This window comes from Bos taurus, chromosome 19 (genome assembly GCF_002263795.3).
Source record: "Bos taurus isolate L1 Dominette 01449 registration number 42190680 breed Hereford chromosome 19, ARS-UCD2.0, whole genome shotgun sequence".
NCBI lineage: Eukaryota > Metazoa > Chordata > Mammalia > Artiodactyla > Bovidae > Bos > Bos taurus.
In genome coordinates this window covers 55,769,108-55,796,034 of record NC_037346.1, presented here as the reverse complement: position 1 = coordinate 55,796,034, position 26,927 = coordinate 55,769,108, and the positions used below count along the sequence as shown (strand labels likewise).

General features: G+C 60.5%; 2 protein-coding genes and 1 long non-coding RNA gene across 8 annotated transcripts in view; 1 reads left to right on the top strand and 2 right to left on the bottom strand.

The window, feature by feature from the left end:
- The window catches only part of UNK (unk zinc finger), a 32,242-nt gene extending 21,820 nt beyond the window's left edge, over nucleotides 1-10,422 (top strand). The window contains 9 exon segments of one of the 3 annotated variants that reach the window (NM_001080253.1): nucleotides 966-1,108; nucleotides 1,477-1,677; nucleotides 2,244-2,309; nucleotides 2,759-2,933; nucleotides 3,733-3,834; nucleotides 3,982-4,170; nucleotides 7,156-7,337; nucleotides 7,939-8,196; nucleotides 8,969-10,420. In NM_001080253.1, the coding sequence (NP_001073722.1) occupies nucleotides 966-1,108; nucleotides 1,477-1,677; nucleotides 2,244-2,309; nucleotides 2,759-2,933; nucleotides 3,733-3,834; nucleotides 3,982-4,170; nucleotides 7,156-7,337; nucleotides 7,939-8,196; nucleotides 8,969-9,124 (1,472 nt within the window). In that variant the 3' untranslated portion in view covers nucleotides 9,125-10,420. 3 annotated transcript variants of the gene reach the window in all.
- LOC132343121 (uncharacterized) lies at nucleotides 143-8,970 on the bottom strand. The gene is made up of 2 exons (XR_009491809.1): nucleotides 8,885-8,970; nucleotides 143-5,507 (listed from the first exon to the last, which is right to left on the bottom strand). It is a non-coding gene; the product is annotated as an uncharacterized lncRNA (long non-coding RNA).
- On the bottom strand, nucleotides 10,398-26,906 carry UNC13D (unc-13 homolog D). 4 transcript variants are annotated; one of them, XM_005221166.5, is made up of 33 exons: nucleotides 26,121-26,906; nucleotides 25,640-25,784; nucleotides 24,871-24,906; nucleotides 24,527-24,634; nucleotides 24,382-24,441; nucleotides 24,227-24,293; nucleotides 23,829-24,009; nucleotides 23,261-23,305; nucleotides 23,082-23,150; nucleotides 22,836-22,905; nucleotides 22,573-22,677; nucleotides 22,387-22,479; nucleotides 22,208-22,311; nucleotides 20,727-20,844; nucleotides 20,494-20,618; nucleotides 20,286-20,376; nucleotides 20,148-20,204; nucleotides 19,965-20,062; nucleotides 19,812-19,863; nucleotides 19,603-19,733; nucleotides 19,413-19,533; nucleotides 18,922-19,065; nucleotides 18,105-18,203; nucleotides 17,796-18,002; nucleotides 17,522-17,590; nucleotides 15,919-15,998; nucleotides 14,560-14,665; nucleotides 14,409-14,480; nucleotides 13,918-14,001; nucleotides 13,703-13,823; nucleotides 13,383-13,506; nucleotides 12,709-12,905; nucleotides 11,325-12,040 (listed from the first exon to the last, which is right to left on the bottom strand). In XM_005221166.5, exons 2-33 carry the CDS (start codon nucleotides 25,754-25,756, stop codon nucleotides 11,919-11,921), a joined length of 3,273 nt encoding a protein of 1,090 aa, XP_005221223.2. In that variant the 5' UTR covers nucleotides 25,757-25,784; nucleotides 26,121-26,906; the 3' UTR covers nucleotides 11,325-11,918. The 4 variants fall into 4 exon arrangements, with proteins under 4 accessions (NP_001179012.2, XP_005221223.2, XP_059733824.1 ...); NM_001192083.2 differs by lacking the exon at nucleotides 26,121-26,906 and having other exon boundaries at nucleotides 10,398-12,040; nucleotides 25,640-25,756; XM_059877841.1 differs by lacking the exons at nucleotides 25,640-25,784; nucleotides 26,121-26,906 and adding an exon at nucleotides 25,048-25,136.
- Between the last annotated feature and the right edge of the window lie 21 nt (nucleotides 26,907-26,927).

The following is a 26,927-nucleotide window of genomic DNA, read 5'->3' as shown; positions in this document are numbered from 1 at the left end:
TCTCCCGTGGCGGACACCACTGGTGGTACACGATGCTCTGCCCTGCTGAGAGCAGAGCTGTCCAAGCGTAACCTAGTGCAGCCCCCCTGAGTCATCGCAGGCTTTCAAGTAACCTCACCTAAAAAAAAGAAACAGCGTTAAATTAGTTTTTAGTATACTTTTATTTAACCCAACATAAAATAACTTAAAATATAATCAATATAAAATCAAGATGTTTTTTTCCCAAAACAAGTCTTTGAAAGCCGGTGTGTACTTGAATAGCTGCAGCACAGTCCAGTCCAGACCAGCCACGTTCTGGTCTCAGCTGCAGCCTGTGGTTCTGGCCTGCCGTACTGCTCAGTGCAGCTCCACACCGCCCTGCTTGTCTCAGACAGGCTTGAGTTGCTGCCCCTGTCCACCCCAGACCACTGCTGTTTGTTCTTAAGCCCTCCCTAGCCTTAGGCCTTGTCTCAGGGATTAGAGTGAAGAAGAAATTGCAGGCCAAGTGAGGGGGAAGCGTACACTTGGCTCAGAGGTGGGCCTGGCTAAGGCAGCACGGAGAACTGATGAATGGCCCAAGCTTTGGAGTCGTGCGGATTGGGGTTCAAATCCCAGTTCTTCTGTTTCCCAGCTCAGCCACCTTGAGAGATTTACCTAACCACTCTGAGCCTGTTTCCTTATCTGTAAAATAGAGACCAGGATATTACTCCTATCTTCTAGTCATTATGAAGATTCACGATTCATGCGAACTGCCTGGTGCATAGTAAATGCACAGTGCGGTGTGTGACGAGAGAAACAAGGAGGCGCCTTCCCTTCACACACAGGGCTGTGTGGTCTCCTTTAAAGGGACCCAGATGCGGTTTTGGAGGGCCGGATCTGGTTCACACACACAGGCTATGTGGTCTCCTTTAAAGGGATCCGGATGCGGTTCTGGAGGGCCGGAGCTGGCTCAGGGGCCTGCTGACACCCTGCCCCGTCTCTTGCAGAGCCCCCCCTCAGTGACGACCTGCAGCCTTCCTCAGCTGTGTCCAGCCCCACCCAGCCAGGCCCCGTCTTGTACATGCCGTCTGCTGCAGGAGACTCGGTGCCCGTGAGCCCCTCCAGCCCGCACGCCCCTGACCTCAGCGCTGTACGTGCCTGTCTGGGGGTGAGGGTGGGGGCACCATTCCTGCCCAGATCCAGTATCTGCCTCTCTTGCCCTGTGCTTGGGGAGATGGCCTCTGCCCAGGGGGTTCTGCCCTTTCTGCTCCAGCTTCTGTCACAAGCTGATCGTGGCTAGGGTGGTGTCCCCAGGGCCTATGATCAGCCTGGGTAGAGCTGTAGAAGGGACAGAGAGCCTCCTGAGGTTCTGAGTTCCCGGGTGCTGGTTGCTCTCCCTGGCAAATGGAAATGGAACTGAGCTTCTTGCTGGAGACTCTCCTTCCAACAAGGGGATGGAGGGTGGCCGTGCCCCTACCTGCATCCTGGTTACCGGCCCACTCTCTTCCTTCGCTGCAGCTCCTCTGTAGAAACAGCAGCCTTGGCAGCCCATCTAACCTCTGTGGCTCCCCACCGGGCTCTATCCGGAAGCCCTCCAATCTGGAAGGCATTGTCTTCCCTGGAGAGTCTGGTCTTGCCCCTGGCAGCTATAAGAAGGCTCCTGGCTTCGAGAGGGAAGACCAGGTGGGAGCTGAGTACCTGAAAAATTTGAAATGCCAGGTAAGGGATGTAGGGGCAGCCCAGTGAGGTTAGCCACATTCTGCCTGTGGCTGGAGAAGCCCTGGAGGGTTGTCCTGGCCCAGCTACGGGGAACGTGACCCAGAATTAGAAAGTCCCTGATCCCAGCCTCTCGAACACTGAGAGAGTGGGTGAGGCCATCCCATCTTACAGATGAAGACAGGCAGGTTAGAGGCAAGCACCTCACCCAGCATCCGAGCCATCAGCTGAGGGCTAGGGGTTCCCACCACGGTCTTCTGACCCTGCATCCAGTCTCTGCTCTGCCTCGTGCCGCCTTGATGGAGCAGTAGGGCCTTGGGGAGCAGGACAGGAGGGGTCCAGAACCGGGCTTCTCTCTGATTGGAGTCACCAGGGAGGAGAGGAGCAGCGCCCCCGGTCCCCAGGGGAGGGACGGAGAGCGCGTGTGAGTGAGGGGGGCCACACAACAGCGCCTCGTGTCTCCTCGCCCCTGGTCCCTGCAGCCTCCACGGGCTGATGCTTGGGAGGACTCGGGCTCAGGAGGTCTCCTAGCACCACATTCATCTCCTGCTCCCTGACTTTTCTCTCAGGCCAAGTTAAAACCCCACTCACTAGAGCCCAGGAGTCAAGAGCAGCCTCTGCTTCAGCCCAAACAGGTATAGAGCCCTCAGCCCCCGCCTCCCCCTTCTGGCACCTGCTGCAGACACGACAGGCCCAGAACGCCAGGAGGCTTCTTCAGGGAGCTCCGGGCACCACTTTCTCTACAGACTGAGAGCAAGATCAAGGTGGGGCCCCAAATCCAGAGGGTGTAGGGGGGGTCAGGCCCTGGAGCCCCTCACCACCTGGACTCATTAGTCAAAAAACTCATTGAACAAGCTGGGCGCTAAACTTGCTTCCCTCTTCCCTACTTCAGGGTTTTAGGGGCGAAGGGGCCTACAATCTTCAGGCCACACATCTCCTTCTCCAGCCCCCCAGGAGGGTGTCGAGGGAACAAGCCAAGAGCTGGGACGCACCCTTCCCATCTGCCCAGCCAGCCCCTGCCGCCAGCTCCTGGCCACGGCCTCCGTGGGTGTCCAACTCCATCTTCTCTTCACTCTCGTTGCAGGACATGCTGGGCATCCTCCCCGTGGGCAGCCCCCTCACCTCAAGCATCTCTTCCAGCATCACCTCCAGCCTAGCAGCCACTCCCCCTAGCCCCGCTGGCACCAGCAGCGTCCCTGGCATGAATGCAAATGCTCTGCCCTTCTATCCCACCAGCGACACGGTAGAGTCGGTCATAGGTAATTGGGCCACTTCTGTTGCGAGTCTAGGAGCAGGTCTGTAGTCAGGGACACTGGGTCTCTGGAGTGAGGCTGGTCACTTGAGACATCAGTCTGGGGAGATCGGAAGGTGGGCGCCGCGAGTCCTTGACCTGGATGGAACGTGCATCCGTGGTGCAGGGCTGAGATGGGTTTTGAGCACGTGAGCCCTTCCGTGTGCTCCTCTGTACACGTTGGAAGAGGGGCCTCTCCCCGTGGGGGTGTGCTGTCTCAGTCAGAGACACTGGGGGTATCAGTCAGCCCCAACCAGGTGTCCTTGGGAACAGCCTGCCAGCTGTCCTCAGAGCGCCTGGTCATTAGATGCCCCTGCCCTCTCCTCAGCAGGCACGTGCGGGTGAGGCTTGGTGCCCGGTCCTCACAGGCACCGGGGTGACAGATGAGACAGGCCCTTCCTGCGCTCCCCGTCCAGCTCCGCAGAGCCCAGTGGACAGGTGCCCGGCAACTGCTAGGCACTAGCCACCAAGGGTCCGGAGACCTGCCCGCCCTCGGGGAGCTCGGGAGGAGGCCTGCCAGCAGGGACTTGTTTCCCCCCTGGGGCCAGCAAAGACGGCTTCAGAACAGAGAGCCGTTGGAGCTGGACTTGGCCAGGGCTCGGTCTGGGCGGAGGAGCAGCCCATGCACTATGGAGCCTTGAGATGAGGCAGGGGCAGGAGAAGAGGCAGTTAAGGGCAGGTGGGTCCAGACGGCGGGGCTGGAACCTGGGGACCATGTGGCCCCTCAGTAGGCCGGCCGGCTCATACGCCGCTCACTCTGCCTCCAGAGTCCGCGCTGGATGACCTTGACCTGAACGAGTTTGGGGTGGCTGCCCTAGAGAAGACCTTCGACAACAGCACGGTGTCCCACCCAGGCAGCATCACCATGGGTACTGGGCGGTGGGGGGCAAGGGTAGGGGCGGGCTCCGAGGGTCCAGCCTGGCCTAGGGGCGGGCCAGCGGGCAGTCCACTGCTCGGCGTGGCCCCACATGGCCCACCCAGCCCTCACTCAGCCCCGCTCCTGGCCTCTGTTGCAGGCGGCAGTCTACTGCAGAGCTCCGCGCCTGTGAACATCCCCGGCTCCTTGGGCAGCTCTGCTTCCTTCCACTCCGCGTCCCCGTCCCCTCCCGTCAGCCTATCCTCGCATTTCCTGCAGCAGCCACAGGGCCACCTGAGCCAGTCAGAGAACACGTTTTTGGGGACCTCAGCATCCCATGGATCTTTGGGTAAGAGCCAGTATGGCTCCCTAAGGCCTGGGGCGGGAGTCTGGGCTTTTGGAAAGTGCCTTTGGGCGTTCTGTCCTGGCTGGAGGCAGTACAGAGTGGAGGTGAGAGCCGGGGATCTGGGCTCAGAGGTGAGTCAGGCCCCTCATCCACAGTGCTCTGAGCTGTGTGAACCTGGACAAGTGACTTAACCTCTCTGCCTTAATTTCCTCTGTCATGTGGGTATAATGGCAGTGCCACCTCGTAAGCTGGCGCTGAGGCTTAAATGATGTGAATGAATTGCCAGGTGCCAGACCAGTACACAGTGAGAAACATGGCCTCAGAGTTGCCAGGGCCTCCATCTGTTCTTCGTGCCAGTGTGGTTGCTCTGCCCATCACCCAGAGCTCACAGAGGCCAAGGGAGAGGTCAAACAGGCTCACCCCCAGCGCAGGGTGGCCTTCCTGGCTGGCAGAAGCACCAGGGAGACACAGCTCTAACCCCAAAGGCTGTTTGCCAAACCCACCATTGGAACTGTGAGGACTGGGGCTCTGGAAGGCAGGTCAGAGCAGAGGGGCTAGAAAGGCGAGGAGGGGACCTGCGTATGTGAGCGGGGCCCGGTGAGCGTTCACTGCGGGAACAGATGCAAACCGGCGACATCCAGCCCGCTGCCTCTCGGTCACCAGCAGCCACTGCTCTGACTCCCCCTCCAGCAGCTGTTCCCAGAAATCAGAAACAACCCCCCTGCTGCGCCCCCTGGGGCCCCTGAGGGTTCTGGCTGTCCTGGTCACACTGAGCCTCTGAGGTGTGCTTTGACTTTCTGAGCCTCTGAGGTGTGCTTTGACTTTCTGACCAGGTGTGGGTTCTGCCCTGATCTCTTTGGAGACACTTAGGAATGACGTTGAGCTGTCAGCTTCGGAGGCTTAGAGCTATGTCTGTCTGACTTGCCTCATACATTCTGGAGGCATCTTGACTGTAGCCCTCCGTACTGGCCACGCATTCACTCATTCCTTCCCCGCATGGTTAACTGAGCAAGTGTATGGGTACAGTGTGGACCCGGGCGTCCCTGCTGGCGTGCTGCCGTGGCTGCTGGGGGAGGCACAGGCGCCGAGCCACGAGGGCATACTTAGAGACCCTCACTTGTGTGGAGGCAAAGGGCCGGCTCTGTGACTGAGGATGACGGGGGGACCTAACCTGGAGGAAACACCGCCCGAGCGAGTGGACAGGTGCGGTGGATTGCCTCACCTCCAGGACGGGCGGAGGGCCTTGCGTCTCCACGCGGGACGACACTGGTCACATGGCCATGCTTGTGCTGCTTGGAAGACAGACTTTCTTAAATCCGTTTGGTTCTGGAAAATCCTGGCTGGATTAGTGGGAAAGGGAGCAAGAAAGAAGTCATTAGAGTGATACATGTGGGCAGAATGAGGCCAGAGGTGGGTATAGGTCTCCCTTGGAAGACGGGCGCCTTAGGGGTCACAGAGCAGGGGCACGCAGTATGAGCAGCCCAGGTCAGCTCAGGCGTTCAGTCGTGACTCTGCAACCCCGTGGACCGCAGCATGCCAGGCCTCCCTGTCTGTCTCCAACTCCCAGAGTTCACTCAGACTCATGTCCATCAAGTCCGTGATGACATCCAAGCATCTCATCCTCTGTTGTCCCCTCTTCTTGCCCTCAATCTTTCCCAGCATCAGGGTCTTTTCAAATGAGTCAGTTCTTCGCATCTGGTGGCCAGAGTATTAGAGTTTCAGCTTCATCATCAGTCCTTCCAATGAATATTCAGGACTGATTTTCTTTAGGATGGACTGGTTGGATCTCCTTGCAGTCCAAGGGACTCTCAAGTCTTCTCCGACAACAACACAGTTCAAAAGCATCAGTTCTTCAGCGTTCAGCCTTCTTTATAGTCCAACTCTCACATCCACACATGACTACTGGAAAAACCATAGCTTTGACTAGATGGACCTTTGTTGGCAAAGTAATGTCTCTGCTTTTTAATATGCTGTCTAGGTTGGTCATAGCTTTTCTTCCAAGGAACACACATCTTTTAATTGCATGGCTGCAATCACCATCTGCAGTGATTTTGGAGCTAAGAAAATAAGTCTGTCACTGTTTCCACTGTTTCCCCATCTATTTGCCATGAAGTGATGGGACCAGATGCCATGATCTTAGTTTTCTGAATGTTGAGTTTTAAGCCAACTTTTTCACTCTCCTCTTTCACTTTCATCAAGAGGCTCTTTAGTTCTTTACTTTCTGCCATAAGGGTGGTGGTATCTACATATCTGAGGTTATTGATATTTCTTCCAGCAATCTTGATTCCAGCTTGTCCTTCATCCAGCCCAGCGATTCTCATGATGTACTATGCATAGAAGTTAAACAAGCAGGGTGACGATATATAGCTCTGACGTACCCCTCTCCCGATTTGGAACCAGTCTGTTTAAGCAAACACCCACCAAATGGCCAGGTGAGGGCGCTGGGTGAGCACATGGCTTAGCCTATCGCAGAGCGCAGGCCTTTGCAGCCAGATGTCCTGACTGTACTGGCTCTCCCGCTTATACTTCTGTGATTCCTGGCAACATGTTTTATCTCAGTTTCCTCGTTGTAAAACAAGGGGGCTGGGCCCAGGACTCCCTGAGCTCTTCTTGCTCCAGCTCTGCCAGCGTCTGAGGCTCTGACCCATGTCTTGCTTTCCTGAATCTCCTCCTGGGCCCTCACGTCACAAGAAGGCTTCCCTTCCTCTAGCCTGAAAGTAAAGTTGGGATCACAAATCACCACGCTCTCTGGCTGCTCTCCCTAGTCCCCCGAATCACCTTGGGAGGCAAGTGAGGGGAACCCTGCTTTACAGACAGGAATGCTGAGACACAGAAGTAACACGTGGGGCTTACACATCCCTGTGAAGTTCCCAGCCTGGCATTGCTGGAGCCTGGCACGGACAGCCCCCGGGAGCCCCCAGTCAGGGCTGACAGGGCCCGGGCCCAAAGCCCTTCAGAGCGCTGATGGCCCTCCCCTTCCTGGGGCAGGTCTGAATGGGATGAACAGCAGCATCTGGGAGCACTTTGCCTCTGGAAGCTTCTCCCCGGGCACTTCCCCTGCCTTCCTGTCAGGGCCGGGGGCTGCCGAGCTGGCCCGGCTTCGGCAGGAGCTGGACGAAGCCAACGGCACCATCAAGCAGTGGGAGGAGTCCTGGAAGCAGGCCAAGCAGGTACTGAGCTCCCAGGCCCACCCGCCTTCCCCAGGGCCCGGGGCATTCAGCCGGAGCCTGCCTTACGTGGAGTGGGTGCAGGGGCTGGGGGAGCCAGGGGTCCCGGAGAGCAGGGCAGGAATGCGGCTGTTTATTCTCTCCCCCGTGGAAAAACTTGCCTTGTCAGTCGGGACCATGGAGTGTTTGGTATCACAGGCCTGGAATCCCCTCTCCAAGCTGTTCATTTGGTCTGGTCTTATAGTACCGCGTGCCTCTCCCCAGAAGCCCTGACTCCTGAGCTCTGGGTCCAGGGTTCTAGGTTCTGAGATGGGCCACGGCCTGATTGCCCCTCGAGGTGCTGGCCAGCTCCGCCTGGCGCTCCCCTGCTCCGCTGGGCTTGGCCCCCTGCCCTGCCCACAGAGGGTCTCTCGCAGGTCCTGAAACTTCTCTTTTCTGCAGGCAGCATCAGCCTTCCTCCCTGCCCCCCTTCCCAGACACCTGCCCCAGCTCCCAGCAGGCCCCGCGGCCGCGGTGGCCCCCACTGGCCCCCAGAGACGCACTCTCGGGCAGGGGAGAAGGGTAGCGGGCCATCGTGACAAGGTGCTGCGTGTTGGGCCCACAGGCTTGTGATGCCTGGAAGAAGGAGGCAGAGGAGGCCGGGGAGCGGGCCAGCGCAGCGGGCGCGGAGTGTGAGCTGGCCCGGGAGCAGCGGGATGCCCTGGAGGTGCAGGTGAAGAAGCTGCAGGAGGAGCTGGAGCGGCTGCACTCGGGCCCTGACCCACAGGCCCTGCCCGCCTTCCCGGGCCTGGAGGCCCTCTCACTCTCCACCCTCCACTCTCTCCAGAAGCGGCTGCGGGCTCACCTGGAGCAAGTGGACAAGGTCAGCACCCCAGGGAGCACGGGTGAGGCTACACTGTGGCCTTGGCCAGTGCTGGGACTCAGATGGGTCCCTGCCTCTCGGGGCTGGCTACCCTCCTCCTGAGAGCCTCTGCTGCAGCTGAGCTGACCCAGGACACCCACACTGGGGAGGGGAGAGTGGAGATAGGGGGCGCCAGGGCCCACCCCCGCTCTTTGGAGGGCAGGCCTGAGCTGAGCTGCGATAGTGCGCCTGCGCCCTAGGCTTCATCCTGACCACTTCCCTTTCTGTGAGCTCTGCACGCCAGCAGACGTTCCAGAATGTTAGGTCCCTGGGGCTCTTGTCGGCATTCCTCAGTGCCCTGCTGGGTCCTGGGAGCACGACCTAGCAGGGAAGAGCTTTCTTCCCTTCACTGGACTTCCGGCAGCCAGGCGCAGTGGTACCCTCTCCAGACCCCAGAGTCGTCACAGGGGACCTAGGGTCAGTACAAGATCTAACAAGACGAGAGGCAGGAAGCCTCGGTGCGAGGAAAGGCTTGACCCAGCGGGAGCTGCAGAGCAGCCCTGGCCTTCCCGCATCCCACCGGGCCCCACTGGGCCCACTGGCAGCTGAAGGCAGAGATTGGGTGCCTCAACGCAATGAGCCTGGCCTCTGACCCTGCCCTCTTGGGGGCTGTGAGCAGGCTCTAGAACTCTGTGCCCAGTTTCCTCACCCGAAGGGGCTGAAGTGAGAGTTGAGGGAGCTCCTTGTCCCACGCGGGCCCAGGCCAGTGACTGCAGTGTCCCTTCCTCCGCAGGCCGTATTCCACATGCAGTCGGTGAAATGCCTTAAGTGTCAGGAGCAGAACCGAGCGGTGCTGCCGTGCCAACACGCCGTGCTGTGTGAGCTCTGTGCCGAGGGCAGTGAGTGCCCCGTCTGCCAGCCGGGCCGGGCCCATTCCCTCCAGTCGTGACCCTGTAGGCTCGGCCCTCGCCTGGCTCAGATCTTCTCACCTAGGACTTTTTAAAGTATATATATATGTATGTATGTATGTATGTATGTATGTATGTATATGTATATGATTATGTATATGTATACACTTCTGTACGTATGCAGGTATGCGTGGGCGGCCAGCGTGTGAACAGTGTGTGTATATCTGTACATAGATATAGACACACACTTTAAAACAGACTTACCAAGCACTTTTTAAAAGAAAAAAACTATTTTGCAGTTCTCCCCCTGCCCGCTCCCTACCTTTCCTGCTGCAGAGACAAAGTCCCCTCTTCTCCCACCAGCCTTCTGGCAGGGAATTTGTTTCTGTCTCTTTTTTATGTAGGAACTAACTATTTTTAACTTTTTCCTGGGGCCTGAGCAGGTCAAGGTGGGAAGCTCGAGGGGGCCGAGGGGAGGGGACAAGCCTTCAGGGCAGGCCCTGTTCACCCCACCTCCCCAGGCCAGGGCGAGCGCCAGAGTGTGGAGGACTCAGGGGCAACCCTGGTTCCCAGCTGTGAGGCTGAGAGGGGGTCTACGCCCGCCGAGCTCGTAGGTTTACCAAATGTGTATTTAGTCTGGGCTGGCAGGCCAAAGCTGTGGGGCCAGCCCCACTCCCGACCCTGGGCCCTTGACGCTCCTCGAGGGGCAAAGCCCAGGCGTTCTACCCCTCAGGTACCTGAGGCCGGGGTCTTCCCCAGCCCTTCCCCTAGCCCTGGGCTCCTGGAGCAGCCTCCCTGGCCCTGGGGCACCTGGAGGCTGCCACTGCCCTCTCCACCCCCCTGCGGCCCTCGGCTGCCCCCCACCCCTGCACAGCCCTCCCCCTGGCAGCTAGCAGGGCAGTGGGTGGGGAGGAGCTGCGGACCGTGAGGACCAAGGCGGGGCCCGGCCCTGCCCTCCTGGCCAGGCGGGGCTCCGTACGCATTCCGTGGTGCTCTCTGAGTGCAGCTGACGTCCTGCCCCAGTGGGGAGCAGGCGCCCGTGTGCATGTGTGTGCGTGCCTGTCCGATGTATGTTGTGTCTTAGCTTCCATTTTAAACATTGTTCTGTACAGAGAGATGCGGCAGGGGTGGGAGGGCAGAGTGGGCAGAGGGAGGCCACCCCACTCCCCGCACGGGGGGTCTGGGGTGGGAGCGAGAGGGCCGCCGAGGGTCTGGCCTGGCCCAGGCCCCACCTTGGGCTTAGCACGAAAGGGCTTTCAGTGAATCAAGTGAAAACTTTTTTACAAAAATGCAAAAATCAAAGCTCCAAACATATTGGAAATAAAATATGAACTTGTGATGGCAGCTTGTTTACATGGGGGTGCGGGAGAGCGGGGCCCTAAATGAGGGCCTCCCTACTATGCGCTGGACTGGCACCTAGCCTGGCTGTCCCACCCAGGCCCAAGGGCTGCTCCAGGCTCCTAGACAGTGTGTTCTCTGCCGCAGGCCTGCTGGGGCCTTTAATCCTGGACCGGGAGACCGCCCAGGCCAGAGGACTCTTCAGAGCTCTGTCGTCAGTGGCAACTGGCGTACCTGTCTTCCAAAAGACAAGGCTCGGAGGAGTTTCTCAGGAACAGACAGTGCCTGCTCATAAAAGCATCAAAAGAAGGGTGGGCCTACCCCTCGAGGGAGCCTTTGGGCTACCTCCCTCCCCCTGCCTCAGGGGAACAGAGCTGCCCGGATCTTTGGAGATGACCTTATCTGATCACCCCTATGCAGACTCCGGAGAGGTTAAGTGACTCAGAGGTTAAGGGACTCAACCACAGTCAAGGGAATGACAGTGAGCCCCAGGCTCTGACTCCCAGCCTGTGGGCCACTCCCCTAGGCAGCTCTGGGGTGCCATTCCACTAAGCCCTGCCGTCTAGAGCGGCGCCTCGGGCTCAGCCTACGCCGGGGGAGGCCCCCCACTCCAGGTGCTCTCACGAGAGTGCCAGGTTCCTGTGCTGGCACCGGCCACAGAGCCTGGTATGTCTGGTGGGTGGTTTCTTTGAAGCCTTCAGCCAAAATACCAGTGATCCTAGTTGCCCCAGTCCCTGCCCCGGCATCAGTACCTCCACGCCTGCCTCGCAGCTCTGTAACACAGGGGAGTGAGGGGTGGGCCGGGGTCCAGGATTGAGGCAGCTCAAGGTCTCCTGAGGGCTGAGGAGGGAGTTTGCGTGGCCTGACTGTAACCTGGGGCCCACTGCAGGCCAACACTTCATGTTTGGTGAGAGGACAGCAGATTGTTTATTTTTGCTAAAACAGTTTCTAGGTGGTAGGCACTGTCCCAAGGAGGAGGGGTCCTCAGCAGACAACGCCAAACCGTCCCCACGGCCTGCCAGTTCTCACCCTTCTGAGTGAGAAGGTCCCTGGCTCCCGGCTTCTCAGCCTGGGTGCCGGAAAGCCCCTCAGGAGAGGACCCAGGTTCCCTCCATCACAGGTACTGAACAACAGGCCCCAGGAGCCTGGCCCCCACCCCAGCGGCTAGAACAGGACATGGGGGCTGAGACCCTGCTCTGCCAGAGTAACTTCTCCCCAAGAGGGGGGCAGGGGTAAGGGAAGCAGACTGCTGTCCCCCCACCCCTTGGACGGGGCTTGCAGGGAATGCTGAGGCCAGGACTGAAGGGAGGAGGGAGGGAGTATAAATACTGGGAACCGGGCTCCCATCACTGTGGGCGCCTGGCTCTGGCAGCAGGAGCCCCCACACGCTGGGGCTCCCCAGACCCGAAGGGCCCTTTTGGGGTGTTAGGCCAGGCGGGAGGGCTGCCCTGTGGTGGGAGAACCCAGACCGCCCCCCCAGGGACCGAGCCTCCACCGCTACCGTCCCGGCCGCGGGCCGTGCTGGGAGGCCTTCTTGGCCCGCTGCCGCCGCAGCCGCACAAACGCCTGAGCCTCGCGGTCACCCTTCCGGCTCTCCAGCAGCTGCAGGATCGGATCCCCTGCAAAGAGAGGCATTTGGGGGTCAGACTTGGGAACGCCTGGCGAGTGGCCGGGGCTGCAGTCCCGCCCCGTCCTCCCGAGCCTAGGGACTGGCCCACCCAGCCATGCTCACAGGACAGCCTGGCAGTGGCGCTGGCCTGAACTCTCAGCCCAGCTGCAGCGCAAGAGGCTGATGTGCCTCAGGTGGCAACTGTGACATTTTCATACGAAAACTTTGGGCCAGTTAACCAATGTGTGCCTCGGTTTGCTCATCAGAACAGGAGAACAGCAACAGCTAGCTGCCTCGCTGGGTGGTCGTAAGGGAGTGGTATGAGGGTTAACGTGTCCAGGCCCATCACAAGTGCTCAGACACAATTCCTACTCCTCTCATCGAGTTCGAGGGCTGCTCTGCAGAAACATCCCCCTGGGCAGAGAGATGGCCCCTCTCCCCAAGCAAAATGCGGTGACCTTATCCCACCAGGGAGAGGCGTGCACACCCAGCCCAGCTTAGACCACGGGTCCTTGATCACCACTCCAGCTCCACAGGCTTCCGCCTCCAGGGAGGTGTTTCTGATCCCGTCGCCGCCTCTCTGGGGGCTCCAGAGCCTGGCAGCCCCTCCCCTGCATCCCCGTGCTGGGCCAGGACCCACACTCACAGCCTCTGCCCTGCCCAAGGGCTCAGGCCTACCGTTGGGTGCAGGGTAGGTGAGGGGCAGGCGGGTCTGAGGCACTTCGCCAGGCTCCTCCATCCCTGTCAGGCCAGGCACGGAGCACAGCGGCAGGAAGGCCTCCCCCTCCAGGTCATCGGTCCCCAGGGTGTCGTGGTCCAGCACGGAGAGCAGGAGGCACGCCCCGTCCTTCTGGCACGGCTCAGCAGGCACCAGGCTGGGCGGGGGACAGAGTCAGCTCAACTGCCCGCCCCGCGTAGTGCCATGGCCACCTACCCCTGCACACGGGCTCACCCAGACGGGTGGAGATTAGGATCACAACGTCAGCTCTCAGCCTGGCGTATCTCGGCGCATATGCTGTCGTGTCTGCTCTGACTGTGGGCTGATGCTTTCAACCAGGGGCCCCTGTGTACCCAGGCCCCCCGTCTTGTGGAACAGAGGACCTTGGAGACATGCCCCTTCCCTGAAAGCAAGCCTCTCAGTCCAACATGTGAGAGGAGTCTCCCCAACAGTGCCCCCTAACTCCACCTACAGGGGTGCAGGCTTGCGGCATGTGCCAGCAAACACCTGTCCCCACTGCCCCCTCCCTGGGACTCACACCGGGTCATCTGAGGGGAGCCCCTGGGCCCCAACTGGGAGGAGCAGGCCTGAGGCGGTCGGGTTGGGGAATGCAGCCAGTGTAAGGACCACTCACAATTCAAAGGTCTCATCAAACAGTGGGTGAAGGTCCTTCTTGTGCTTTTGGGTCTCCCGGGGGGCCAGCTCAGGGAACTCATGCCTGGGTTCCAAGGTCAGCTGGACAAAAGGGTCGCTGGAGCCTGGCAAGTGGCCCGGGAGGAGACGTTGGCCAAGGATGATACCCCAAGCCCTGAGTGCAGTCTGCCCCCCAGCAGCAGTGCCCTGCCCGCTAGCACTCCCCCTTAGTGGTGGGCCAGGGGAAACGCACCGAGCGCCCAGGAACTCTGGGGGACCCGAGAGCAGACACGGAGAGCGGCCGGGGCAGCCTCCACTCACCATTGGAGTCCAGGGGCAGCAGGTTGGAGGCGCTGAGCAGCTCCACACGCAGCTTCTGCTCGGAGGGGCGGTAGGAGGCCTTGACGGTGACGGCCCCGAGCTCCTCGGAGGTGGTTGCAGCCTGGGGGCGGGGCGCAGGGGCGGGGTCAGCGGGGGCCGAGGGGGCGGGGCGGGGCTCCAGGCGCGCGGTGACCGCGGCGGAGCGCGGGCCTCACCTGCTGCTGGAGGCGGCTGCAGAAGTACTTGTGGATGAGCTCCCGACTGGAGGCCGCCTGCAGCTCCAGGTCCCTCTGCAGAGCCTGAGGAGGGGACACACCCTGAACCGTCACCCCCAACCGCAGCCCAGGGCTGCCCTTCAGAAGGTCACGGCCGATGGGGAAGCCCACAGAGTGATGTGGAAAGCACCGGGTGCCCTGGGACCACAAGCCAGGGTTGTCCCTGCGACAGCCAGAGGCACCGACGCAGCGGGCTCCGCAGGTGTGTCTCAGCTGCCCTGCCCCAACCGGCTTTAGAAGAACCTCACACTCGGTTTAAGCTCCTGCTGTTGCTGTCTTAAATTTTTCAAAATTTTTTCTTTTTTTTTTTTAAGAAAGGACCCATATTTTCATTTTGTGCTGAGCCCTGTAAATTATGCAGCAGGCCCTGGACACAGGCGAGCACAGGAAGGCAGGCTCCCCAATGCCGCCAGCTCACCCAAAGGGCCTACCTGAAAAGTGGCGGTGTGCAGGGCCTCGGGCGGCAGGCCACATCCCTCTGCGTAGAAGCAGACCTCCAGGTTCTAGAGGGGGCAAGAGGTGCGAGATGAGCCCCCCAGGCGCTCGACCCAGCAGGGTCATCATTCTTGTCACTGGCGTTACCTGTAGTGCAAACTTCAGCCTGCTACAGGCCCGGGGGCAGCTCCGCTGGGAGGCAGCCACCTCCGCCAGCACCGTGAGCGTGTGTGTCCAGAGCAGACTCAGGAGGCTGGGGGGACGTGCAGAGGGACGCAGGACACAGGACGGGAGGACAGAGAAGGAAGCCGAGATGCTCTTGAGAAAGGGGAGGCCTCAGGGCCCCCGGGCCTGTGCCCAGGTCTGCCCCGCCCCCACCCTCCACCTGGTGGGACTGGGACCTGAGGCACAGGCAGGGGAGGGAGGGAGGGCTGGGCTCCTGAGGGAAGAGGGGATAAGGGGGCAGTCAGGCCCAGTCCTGTCTACAAGCTAGTGAAGAATCCTCATGGGATTTTCAAACCCAATAAACAAGGGGGGGAGGGGTGGTCCCCCAATGACAGAATCTTGAGTGAAGATGCGAGTGGCCAAAATGAATAGGATCTTATGGATCAGCAGGTACTACTTGCAGGGAGGAAAAAAAAAAGCAAACCAAGCCACAGTCCATCCTAATAATGACCTGAAATAACGGAAATTTCACTTGTCAAAGTAGAGTCAGGCAGAGAAACACACACAAAAAATGTGTGCTTAAGAATGGGGGAGGTCTAGGTGGTCCAGTGATTAAGACTCTGTGCTCCCAATGCAGGGAGTCTGGGTTTAATCCCAGGGAACTCAGATCCCACACACAGCAACTAAGGAGCCCTCAGATGGGCTCCCAAAGCTGTGCTGCCCCAGCAGGAGAGGAGCAGGCCTCCAGGGACCAGCGGCCCCATGTTAGGGACCAGTCGGCATCACCGTCACCATCACGGCGGCTCAGTCACCGACCACTTCCTTTGTTGCAAGCTCTGCTCTCAGCTCCTCCCGTGACTCATTTAGTCCTCCACAGAGGCCAGAACGATGATCAACTGCACGAGAACTTGAGTGATCTGCTCAAGGCCGTCCACCAAGCAGCAGTGAAGCTGGAATCTGGACCCAGGTCATCCAGAGCCCATGGCCTTGACCTCTACACCCTGCTGCCTGTGTGCGGGGCCCCGCTCCGAGAGACACTAACGGGAAGCTCTCCTGGAACATGGGAGAGGAACACCAGCTTCCAGGAATATTAGGGAGGGCAGATGCAGCCCCCGGAAGATGCAGCCCAGGGCCAAGGGAGGGTCACAGGCAGGTTTCAGCTCAGCCGGAGGTGAAGTGGACGGGCTTATGCAGTCCTGAGCGCCCTGACCCGGGCAGCGAGCATTTTAAGAACCCAGTTGCATTCTCCCTCGAGGAGGTATGCTGAGGCCGGGAAGGAGGGGCAGGAGGGAGGAGAGGAGGAAGCGGTGGGACACGGTGGGGCAGGCGGCTGCTACAGACCTGCTGAAGTTCTCCTGCACCAAGTTGGTGTTCATGTAGCAGAGCTCCACCTCCAGGAACTTCATCAGGGGCAGAATGGCCTGGGCAGGGGTAGCAGTATGTCTGGCTCTGGCCCATTTGGGTCCCACCCCCGTCCCCTCGCCCCTGACCAGAAAGAAAACAGGGCCAAGAGCTTTCCTGCCCATCAGTGAAATGTCTGCAGAGCCGACCCCAGCCCCAGTGGGCTCCAGCTACGCTGGCCTCCTCTATAGCCCTTGAACCTGCCAGGCCTGGTCCTGCCTTTGTCTGTGCGATTTCCTCCCACAGAAATCCTCGTGGCTCCTTCTCTTGCTTCCTTGAGGTCTTGACTCAGCTGTTACCCTCTGAGTAAGGCCTTCTCTGGCCACTATCTAAAACTACAGTCCTCAGGGACTTCCCTGGTGGTCCAGTGGTTCAGACTCCACACTTCCACTGCAGGGGGTTTGGTTTCCATACTGGTCAGGGAACTAAGATCCCACAAGCCACATGGTGCAGCCAAAAAAAAAAAAAAAGCAATCCTTTGATCCTTTCCACTCCCTTGTGTGTTTTTTCTCTAGAGAGTTTATCATTATCTAATATGTGTGAGCTTCCCAGGCGGTGCTAGTGGTAAAGAACCTGCCTGCCAATGCAGGTTAGACGTAACAGATGAGGGTTTGATCCCTGGGTCGGGAAGATCCCCTGGACACGGGCACGGCAACCCACTCCAGTACTCTTGCCTGGAGAATCCCATGGACAGAGGAGCTTGGTAGGCTACAGTCCATGGGGTCGCAAGCGACTTAGCATGTATGCATGCGTAGACATATATACATTTATACACACACGTATGTATAGTTCCAATCATGGCTACAGTGAAGCTTATACTTAGCTCTTTTTTAACCTCCCTTACTAGAATGAAAACTCTAGGAAGGCAGGGATTCTTATCATGGTGTCCACTGATATATATCCCCAGTGTCTAAATCAATACCTGGGACAAAGTGGGTGCTTAAATAGTTGATGAATTAATAAGTAACTTTCTCCCAAACCCTGATAGCTCAGTTAGTAAAGAATCCGCCTGCAATTCAGGAGACCTTGGTTCTATTCCTGGGTCGGGAAGATCCCCGGGAGAAGCAAAAGGTTACCCACTCCAGTATTCTGGCCTGGAGAATTCCATGGACTGTATAATCCACGGGGTCACAAAGAGTCAGACAGGACTCAGCAACTTTCACTAGGCTCCCAAACAGTCACAGGTGTACATTACTATCCCTGATTGCAGATGTGGACCCTCAGGTCAGCTGGCCTGAGTAACCAGGACAGTCATGTGACTAGGCAGTTGAGAAGGATGCAGGGCTATCTGGCTGCAAAGTCTAAGCCCTTCTCCACTGCACCCCCGACACTGTCAGTGCTAGGAGAGCCTGTGGGATGACCCAGCCCCACCCGCTTAGCATCCAAGGAGGAAACCGAAGCCAGGAGGGAACATTCCTTGCCCACGTCTGGGGAGCTTAACTCTGACACCTCACAGCCTTCAGCCCCCTGCCCACCCTAAGCCCCTCAGCAATCCCTGACCCACGCTGCTGGCAAAGGTCAGTGAGCAGGGCGGGCCACTCACGTCTTCAGGCAGGACGGACTCCCTGATGCCCACGAGTTTCTGGATGTGCTTGGCAATGCCCGCCTCCAGCTAGAGACACAAAATGGAAAGAGGGAGGCCAGGGGCATGAGTCGGAGCGGCGGGGAGCGGGGGGGCGGTGGTCGGGAGAGGTTGATTGGGGCCTGCGTTTAGGTTCAGGAAGAGGAGGGGGCAGGGCACTGAACCCAGTCCTGCTGGGAGAGGACTTTAGGCTGAGGTTGGGTGGGGCGGGGTCACTGTGTGTCCAGCAAATTACCTGCTCGGCCAAGGTGCGGACGCCTGTGCGGATCTCATGGCCCAGCCCAGCCAGGGCGCCCTGCAGCTGGGCATGCAGTGTGTTCTGCAGCTGCTCCTGCTCCAGCACAGGCCCCACCCGCTGCTCCAGCGCTTCCCATGCCAGCTGGGTGGGCAGCTTGCCGATCACCAGCCTCAGCTGCTCCATGTCATTCACCACCACGCACAGCTGCAGGCAGGCAGGGGCACAAGGAGACAGGCTTTACTGAATAGTGTCAGCATTGGACGGCTCTGCCCCCAGCCCAGTCCAGCCCCCAGCTCCGGCCCTTACCATGTTAGCCGCCTGGCCTTGGTCCTTCTGGCCTGCAGACAGCTCCCGGGCACGGGCCTTTATAAGGCTGCAGTACACCAGGGCCAGCCGACAGGTATCCTGGAGTGAGGAGGGGATGATCAGTTTGGTGGGGGAGGGTGCCAGGAGAGGGAGGTAGGGAAGGCACAGGAACCTCAGTGTCCTGGGCGATTTAAGGTGGAGTGTTCTGGATGCTGCTAGGGTGAGAACTGGGACTTCCCAGGTAGCTCAATGGTAAAGCAGCCATCTGCCAATGCAGGAGACATAGGTTTGATCCCTGGGTTGGGACGATTCCCTTGGAGAAAAGTGAAGTGAAAGTCACTCAGTCATATCCGACTCTTTGCAACCCCGTGGACTATACAGTCCATGGAATTCTCCAGGCCAGAATACTAGAGTGGGGAGCCTATCCCTTCTCCAAGGGATCTTCCCAACCCAGGGATCCAACCCAGGTCTCCCACATTGCGGGCAAATTCTTTACCAGCTGAGCTATCTATCAGGCAAGCCCTTCCCCTGGAGAAGAAAATGGCAATCCACTCTAATATTTTTTTTTTTCCTCCTAGTACTTCAATCCCACTCCAGTATTCTTGCCTAGGAAATCCCAGGAACAGAGGAGCCTGGTGGGCTACAGTCCATGGGGTCACAAAGAGTTGGACACGACTGAGCAACTAAAATAAAGAAACCAGTGGCTAAGACTCTGTTCTCCCAACTCAGGGGCTCAGGTCCGATCCCTGCTCAGGGAACCAGATGAGAACTTGGGTGAGAACTTGGGAGAAATGGTGGAGTGGGAATGAGGCTGCACCTCCACAAACTTGACAGTGATCATGAAGGCCTCCTCTGGGTCAGGCCAGTCCAGCTGCTGGGCGGTGTGGCTGATCTGGGCGAAGCAGGTGGACAGATCCACAGCGGACGTGCTATGCTTGGTCAGCTCCCCCAGGGGCACCAGCTAGGAGATGGGGGAGTGTGTAGAAAGGAGAGTTCAAGGCTTGCCAGATCCATGCCCCCTCCTCCCTGCTTGCCTCTGCAAGCATCCAGAGTTCATACAGCCAGCAAGCTCTGAGCTGGGCAGGAGGCTGCAAGGCGCACAAGCAGGGCTCCGCTCAGAGCCCGCAAGCTGCCAGGATGAGCCTTTATGGGAAGCCACGGTTTACCCCGGAGTATTACAGGAGACAGCGTTTCACACCTGCAACTGGCCTCAAAATCACCGCTCAAAGCTGGTTACCCGCTTCCGCACCTGCTGCAAGGCCACACCCCCAAATCTGGGACTCCGCCCCTAGCAGGCCCCACCCTTACCTGGTCCATCTGTACCGCGCGCTGCACGCGCGCCAGGGCTACACTATAGGTTTTCTGCAGCCAGGACGGGATGGCCGGCCGGAACCAGCGGTGGAAGCCTTCCAGGGCCAGGACGCCATCCCTGGGGAGAGCGGGGGTCAGCCTGGGGAGCTGCAAGCCCTCCTTGCCCAGCAGCCAGTCGACTACCCACCTCTCCGAGGGGAGCGGGCCCAGCTGGTAGAGCTCCTTGAGGCTGACGTAGAGCTGGAACAGGCTCTCGCCTACCTCCAGGGTCACCGAGCCGCCCACCGCCCCGATGTGGTCTTGCACCCGCTTGGCCACCTGCGGAGGGAAGGCGTGGTGGGCGGAGCTCCAGAGGCAGGCGCGAGAGGCGCGGCCGCGGGACACGGGGAGCCTCACCAGCCACTGCAACTCCAGGAAAGCCATGGAGAAGAGGTCGATCTTGAGCACGCTGGAGGAAAGGCAGCAGGCGTGACCTGGCGGCACACAGCCGGGTCCCTCTGGACCCCGTGCGAGCCCCCATGCACTGCCCCCGCCCCGCCGCCCGCTCACTTGTGGAAGATCTTGTTCCACGTGCGCTGGCACTGGTGCAGGTCGCCAATGATGTCCTGTACCAGGCTCAGTAAGGCCTTGCCCATCTCCAGCAGCCCCTGGCAGGGACAGAAATGAGCCAGGCAGGGCTTCAAGCGGTGGGCATCCGGTCCCACCACCTACCACCTGGGATGAGCCCCTCACCTGCACCATGGGCTGATGGTGCTGCTGCTTCAGGTGGAACCATCCCACGGTGCCAGCCTGGGGGCAGAGAGGCCGTGAGCAGGGAGGGGTGCCAGGCCCAGGCACGCGCCCTCCCCACCCCCAGGGCAGGCGCCGTACCCGCAGCGCCTCGGACACCAGGCTGGGCAGGGGGTCGCTGTTTGGGCACAGTTCCCCAAAGGCCTTCATCTTGCACATCTGTACCAGGACCCTGTGGGGATGGGGAGCTGTGTCCAAGATGCCGCTGCCCTACGACCCCCTCATTCCTCCAGGAGACTGCCACCCCGCCCAGAGGTGCCCCCGGATGGGGGCAGGGGTCACCACCGACCTGAGGAGGGACTGCAGCCGGGCTGGGGAGTCAGGCACCGAGAGGGGGAAGACAGACCGGAACCTCCGGATGAGGGAGAGGCCATAGGCCAGCAGGGAGCTGAACGAGGTGGCCAGCTCCTCCAGCTGCAAGGCCCGTAAGGTTCCGTGAGGCAGGGGCTGCTTTAGGGGGCTGAAGCCATTCCTTGAGCCCTGCCCGCCCAACACCTCCCCCCACAGCTCCCCACAGCCCACCTGCTCCGCCTTGAGCCGGCCCTGGATCCACTGGTACTCGATGCTGGTGATGGGGAACAGGAGGCAGCTGCTAGGGAACTCCAAGCTCTGGTAGAGACGGCTGTAGGCCAGCCACTGCCTGTGGCGGACAGGAAGCCCTCAGCCAGCTGGGGGACCTCCTATCCCACGGCTTGCCTGGCCTGGGGGAGGGGGTCAGGGATGGACAGTGCCCAAACCTCCCCAGCCCTGCTCCACCCCAAAACCTCCCAGGGTTTCTCATCAGCCTTTAGAGGCTGAAAACCAGTGACTGAAAGTAACCCATGGGATTGCTTTTGTTACCATAGTGAAAATGCTCAGTCATGTCCGACTCTTTGCAACCCCACGGACTATACAGTCCATGGAATTCTCCAGGCCAGAATACTGGAGTGGATAGCCATTCCCTTTGCCCGGGGATCTTCCCAACCCAGGGATCGAACCTGAATTGCTGGGGGATACTCTATCATCTGAGCCACCAGGGAAGCCCTTTGTTCCCATGAGAGTTTTTCAAAACATGTAAATGAACTGCCCCGTCTCTTAAATTAGAATATTTGTGATTTTAAAATTCAGGACTTCTTGCTTCTTTCGAAAAATCAGATTTGGAGACTTGAGCCTTCAAGTCCAAGTCCAAGTCAGCCAGAGCATCCCTTTAGAGAGCTGAGGGGAGACTTCACAGAGGGGGCCGAGTGGCAACAAGCGGGAGGGTGAAGGAGGCTGGGGCAGCACAGCAGCACAGAACAGGCCTCTGCCATCCAGGGACGCAGCGGCTGCCAGCACTCCTGCTGGGGCCCTGCGGCTGGGGTTGCAGACTCAACTGCCCAGAAGGACTCAGGTGATGTCAGGAGTGAAGTGTCCAGAAGGCAGCCATGATGAATGATGGACGGGGGAAGCTAGGCTTCCCTGCCCTGACCCCCTGCCGCCCAGCAAGGCGACAGTCCCGCAGCTTCGGCATGAATCTTTCATGGGAAGCTGGAGATGTGAATCTGCACGGGAAATCTCCAGATTTTAGAAGTTGGCGACTGCACTTCCCTAGTAGTCCAACGGTTAAGAACCCACCTGCCGATGCAGGGGACACAGGTTTGATCCCTGGTCTGGGAAGATGCCCCATGCAACTAAGCCCATGTTGCCACAACTACTGAAGCCCGTACGCCCTAGAACCCTGCTCCGCAACAAGAGGAGCCACTGCAGTGAGAAGCTCGCACATGACAACTGAAGAGTATTTGCCCTGCTCGCCGCAACTAGAGAAAAGCCCGCACACAGAGATAAGGACCCAGGGTAGCAAAAAACAAATAAAGCTGAGTCAGTTGCCAACTGACTCAAAACTGAAAATACACAGTTCGGGCCCCAAACAGAAATCTCTGGAGGGTTAGACTTGGGGCTGCCAGCCTGAAGGAGGGCAAGCAGGGAGGGAGCGGGGGGCGCAGTGCAGACAGCCCTTGGGCGCTCTGGCTGGGCTGGGCACTCACGCCAGGGACCGGTGGAAGTCCGACAGGTCCTTCTGCGTGGCATGGAGGAAGAGGATGGTAGCCGCCTGGGAGCTCAATGACCCGTCCCAGGAGGTGCTGCCGGCCTGAGGAGGCAGGCGGAGGGGAGTCAGGACCTGGCAGGCAGGCCCTGGTCCCGCCCGGCCCTAGCAGGGCAGTACCTGGTGCTGGGTGACCTCGTGGGACACCAGCTGCTGCAGGAGGTGGAGGTGTACCGTGTAGCTGGGCTGGGAGCGGCTGGCCTTGGTGGCTCTCTGCAGGCAGGGCGGGGGGTGACCGGCATGGCTGTGAGCAGAGGACCCCACGCCCAGGACAGCACCTCCTCCCCACCCAGCCGGGCCACCTACCCGCTTGTGGATAAACTGGAACTGGAGGTGACACTGACCACGGTCTGGGTAGGTGTCTGTGCAGGGCTCCAGGGGGTACCAGTGATCCTCCCGGCAGCGCAGATCCTGGCAGGCCAGGCAGGCAAGATGTGCCCACGCCCTTGAGCCGCAGGAGCCGCTAATGCTTGGGGGCCAGGGAGGCGATGGGAGGCAGACCCCAGGCTCCGCCCAGTGCAGACCTGGAACCCCTCCCTTGGACCCCTCATTACCCCCACTCCACTCACCTGTAGTCTGAGAACCACATTCCCCAGGAAGTCATCCTGGCCTTTGTCCTTCCGGGCCTCCTTAAACATCCTGTCCCAAGGAGAGGGGCCGAGAGCCTGGCCAGGTCAGGCTGGGATCTGCTCCCTCCCTCTGGCCACCTGGGCGCAGCCAGAACCTGCAGCCCAGCCACCGGGGTACACGTGGCGGGGGTGTGCAGGCAGAAGGAGTCCCGACTCCTACCCCAGGGAGGACCCCACGGCACTCACCTTCGCAGCCCATGCAGGTCTGTGAGCTCCCCGAGCTTCTGTCTGACGGACTCCACGGTGTCCATGTCCCTGGTGTGGGCAGAGGCTTCAGCGGGAAGGGGACAGGGTGTCCTGGGAGCCCCCGGCCCCTTCTCTTCCCCACCCCAATGGGCGGGGCCTGGGCGGGGCCCGCCCCTCACCACATGTCCAGATGAAAGCTGGCGTTGCTTATGTCTTCAAACTCTCTGTAGTGAGAAAAGAGCATGGCTGAGGGGCTTGGACGGCTAGGCCCCCTGACCAGACCACTGGACCCCAGGCCCAAGTCTGCCATCCTCAAAGTCAGTTCAGTTCAGTTCAGTCGCTCAGTTGTGTCCAACTCTGCGACCCCATGGGCTGCAGCACGCCAGGCCTCCCTGTCCATCACCACCTCCCGGAGTTTACCCATGTTCTCAAAGCTACCCATCCTCAAGTCTTAGCTCTTGCCTGCAAACTCCTCCTCCTTCTCAAATGCATCGCCCCCTCCTGCACCCCCATTAACCCAGCCGTGCCTGACCCCCCTCCCCCAGCACATGGCATTTATGCCACTGCCCTGCCCTGTCTGGCCTCTGATCTGTCTTCCCTGCCTTGGGAGCAGCCTCCACCTCCAGTCAAGCCACGCTCTCCCCCAAGCCAGGAAGTCCCACTGATCTCACTGATGGGGGGCACCACCCCACACCCGAGTAGCCCCTGACAACCAGAGCGGGTAGGAGTTGGGGCAGGACCACGTACAGGATGAAGGTCTCGTCCCACACGGGGTTGAGTGTCTGGGTGATGACCTGGGTGCGGTGGGTCTGCTCCTCGGGGATGGTGTGCCTCACCACGGCCTTCTGCCGGCGCCGGAGCCCTGGGCTGCCCCCGGACACCGTCATCCCCTGCTCGATGCCCAGCAGGCAGTAGGGGTCACTGAACCCTGGGGAGGAGGGGGTGGAGGAAGCAGTCAGGGTGTTGGCTAGGCTCCCAGGGAGAGTCCTTATCACCCCCTCCCCATCCCAGACTCCAAGGGCCAGGGGCCAGCAGCCCCCAGCTGAGCCCCAGGGGACGTTTGGGGGATGGTAACTCTGGGACAGGCTGTGACGGGGAGAGGAAGGAGCCAGGAAGAAGGCCCAGGGTCCCCATTGCCTACTCACCGCTGACATCCTTGCCCAGGATACCCTTGGCTTGTTTCACTGTTGCCTTCAGACAGAAGACTGGTTTCTGGAGCGACAGGAGGTAGGGGCTGAGTCCCCGAGGGAGCTGGCCCTCCCAGCCCCTCTGCTGGCCCAGGGTGGCCCTGGCGGGTTACCTCGAGCTGCTGGACCCTCTTTAACATCTGCTGATGCTCCTCGGGCTCCATGCGAAAGGCCTGGTGGGGCAGGAGTGGGAAGCTGGGGGCACAGGGTGGGGGCGGCCAGGCTTCAGGGAGGTGGGCAGGAAGGGGCTGGGCTTACCTCCTGCAGGTACCGCAGCAGCTCGGAGGACTCCCCCACATGGTTGGGCTCTGGCTGCCCCAGCCGGTACAGGACGGTGTAGAGAGCTTCCTCGTAGAGCAGGGCCCGCTGAGACACAGCAGGGTCACCGCAGGATCCCCCGTCCACCCACCACCACAAGGTCTGAGCACCACCAGCCACCCTGGCACCCAGAGCACACGCCCGAAGCGGGGACCAGGTGTCTGCACACACAGGGAAGGGAGAGGGTTGAGACCCAGCCTTGGCAGGGGGCAGGGGGCTGTTTGGGAGGATGCTGGCCCACTTCCTAGTGCCCCTCTGTACCCCCGAAACACCGAGATTCTTACCTCCTCAGGAGACAAGTGGTGGGATGAAGGCTCGATCTGGAGAGTGAGGCAAAAAGACAGGGTGTCCCAGAGGCCAGGACCGGGTTTTGGATGCCCGTACGGCTCCCCCCAGGGCAGGCCCAGCCCGAGGGCTCAGGGGCCCCAGCATCCGGCGTCCAGCCCAGTGGTGCTGCGCACCTGTTCCTGCGGCAGGCCTCCTGGGGGTCCAGCCCCTGGGCCACCTTCCTTGTCCCCTGGCCTGCCATGGCTCGGGTCCATCAGTTCTCAGCTGCCCTTCGGCAGCGTGAGCTCAGCACGGCCCGTGGCCCCAACCTTCCTTCCTTCCCCAGAGGAAATAGGGCTGCTTATCGGCGGCTCCGCTCCGCACCCCAGCGGCGGAAGTGAGGCCCAGCAGCGAGGTAGGAGACTGGGGGTCATGCCCAGCGGGCCTGGGGGCTGCTCAGGGGGTCCCCCAAAGCCCAGTCCACAGCAGCGATCCTCGTTGCCTAATGGAGCCCATGGAACTGGAGGAGCTCAGGACGGCCAGCAGGGGTAGGGACAGGTGCCGTGGGCGGGGGCCCACCAGAGGGAGGGGTCTCAGGGAGGCTCAGACCCTGGGCCTGAGGCTCTGGGGAGCCCAGAGAACAACTGTTCCGCTGACCCAAAGGCTCTGCCCGGGGCTGGGGTAGGGCCAGGAAGGGGAGTAGAGCCGCAAGAGGTGGGGCCCAGTACCCAGAGCCGGCAGAGCCCCACCCAGGCCTGCTGGGCTGCCCACTGAGGTCCCTCCTACCTCCTGAGCCCGTGGGGGCCGGGTATCCTGCAGATCTCTGACCCCGCGGCGCCTTATCTTGATGGCCTGGCGCATGAGGGGAGGGCGCCGCTGGGGCCGGGAGAAGAGCATAGCCATGGTGTACAGCCCAGCCCTTCCCCTTCGCCTGGGGGAAGATAGCGAAGCCGCAGGGTTATGCAAAGAGCCCAGGGCTGCCACCCGGTTCCAGGGGAGGGGGAAGGAAGGGCAGGCCCGGGGGAGGGTCAGGTCAGGGTTTCACCACCTCGGGGTGGGGGCCCCTGGCTCCCTGGCCCCTGGCCCCTGCACCTTCCTCCCTGGGGCTGGCTGGGATGCTGGGAGGAACCTGGGCGGACTGCAGGGAGAGGCAGACTGCCCAGCCGCAGCCTCCCACACAGGGGGCCCAGGGATTGTCCAGCACCATCCAGCGAGGGGCGTGAGGGCAGGGGAACAGCAGCCCCCCAGGTGACTGAGGGAGGCTCACCTGGCCGGTCCTCACCCGCAGCTTCCCCAGAATGGGCTGCAGACCTGGAGTTGGGGTGGGGAGTGGGCAGGGCACAGGGTGGGGACCCGGAGAGGCATCTCCCCCTGGGGCCAGCCAACTGCTCAACCTGCTCTGCCCCACAGGTGACATTCCACCGAGCTGACGGGACCAGGCTGTGCCAGGCGGGGACGGCCCCATGGCCCTGCCCCCACAGGGAGGGCGTCCTCTTCAAATGCCCTTGCAGAGGGTTTTGCCAGGCCCAGGGGCTGCTGGGCAGGGCTGGCCAGAAGGAAGAGGCTGGGGAGGTGACTTGGTCAAGAAGGCACAGGAAAATCGATGCTTCAGGCTAGGCTGGGCTTCAGCACATCCAGGACCTCCCTCCAGGTCAGGGTCCTTGGGGGTGCAGGCCTGGATGTGGGCTGTGGCCGATTCCCACCCTTCCCACCTCAGGCACAGAGGCTCTTCTCAAGGAGGGCCCCAGGGCTGCCTCGCCCTTTAGACCCACCCGGCACCTCAGGGCAGGGCAGTGACAATGCCAGCCAGGGGCGTGGAACAAACACCCATCCAGCCCAGCTCCTGTGTCCCAGGCCTCCCACTCCAGGCAGCTGCTGGGCCCTGGGGCACTCCGTGGGTGGACACTGTTGCTGAGCAACCCCCATGAGATGGACACAGGAGAGGCTCTGCATCCTAGGCCCAAACAGGCCGAGTGAACAAGGGACTCTCACATGGGAGGGAACGCCATCATACAGGAGCCTTCCCCGCCCTCCTGGCCCGGCTGCAGGCCAGACAGCTCTCCTTCCCAAGAGC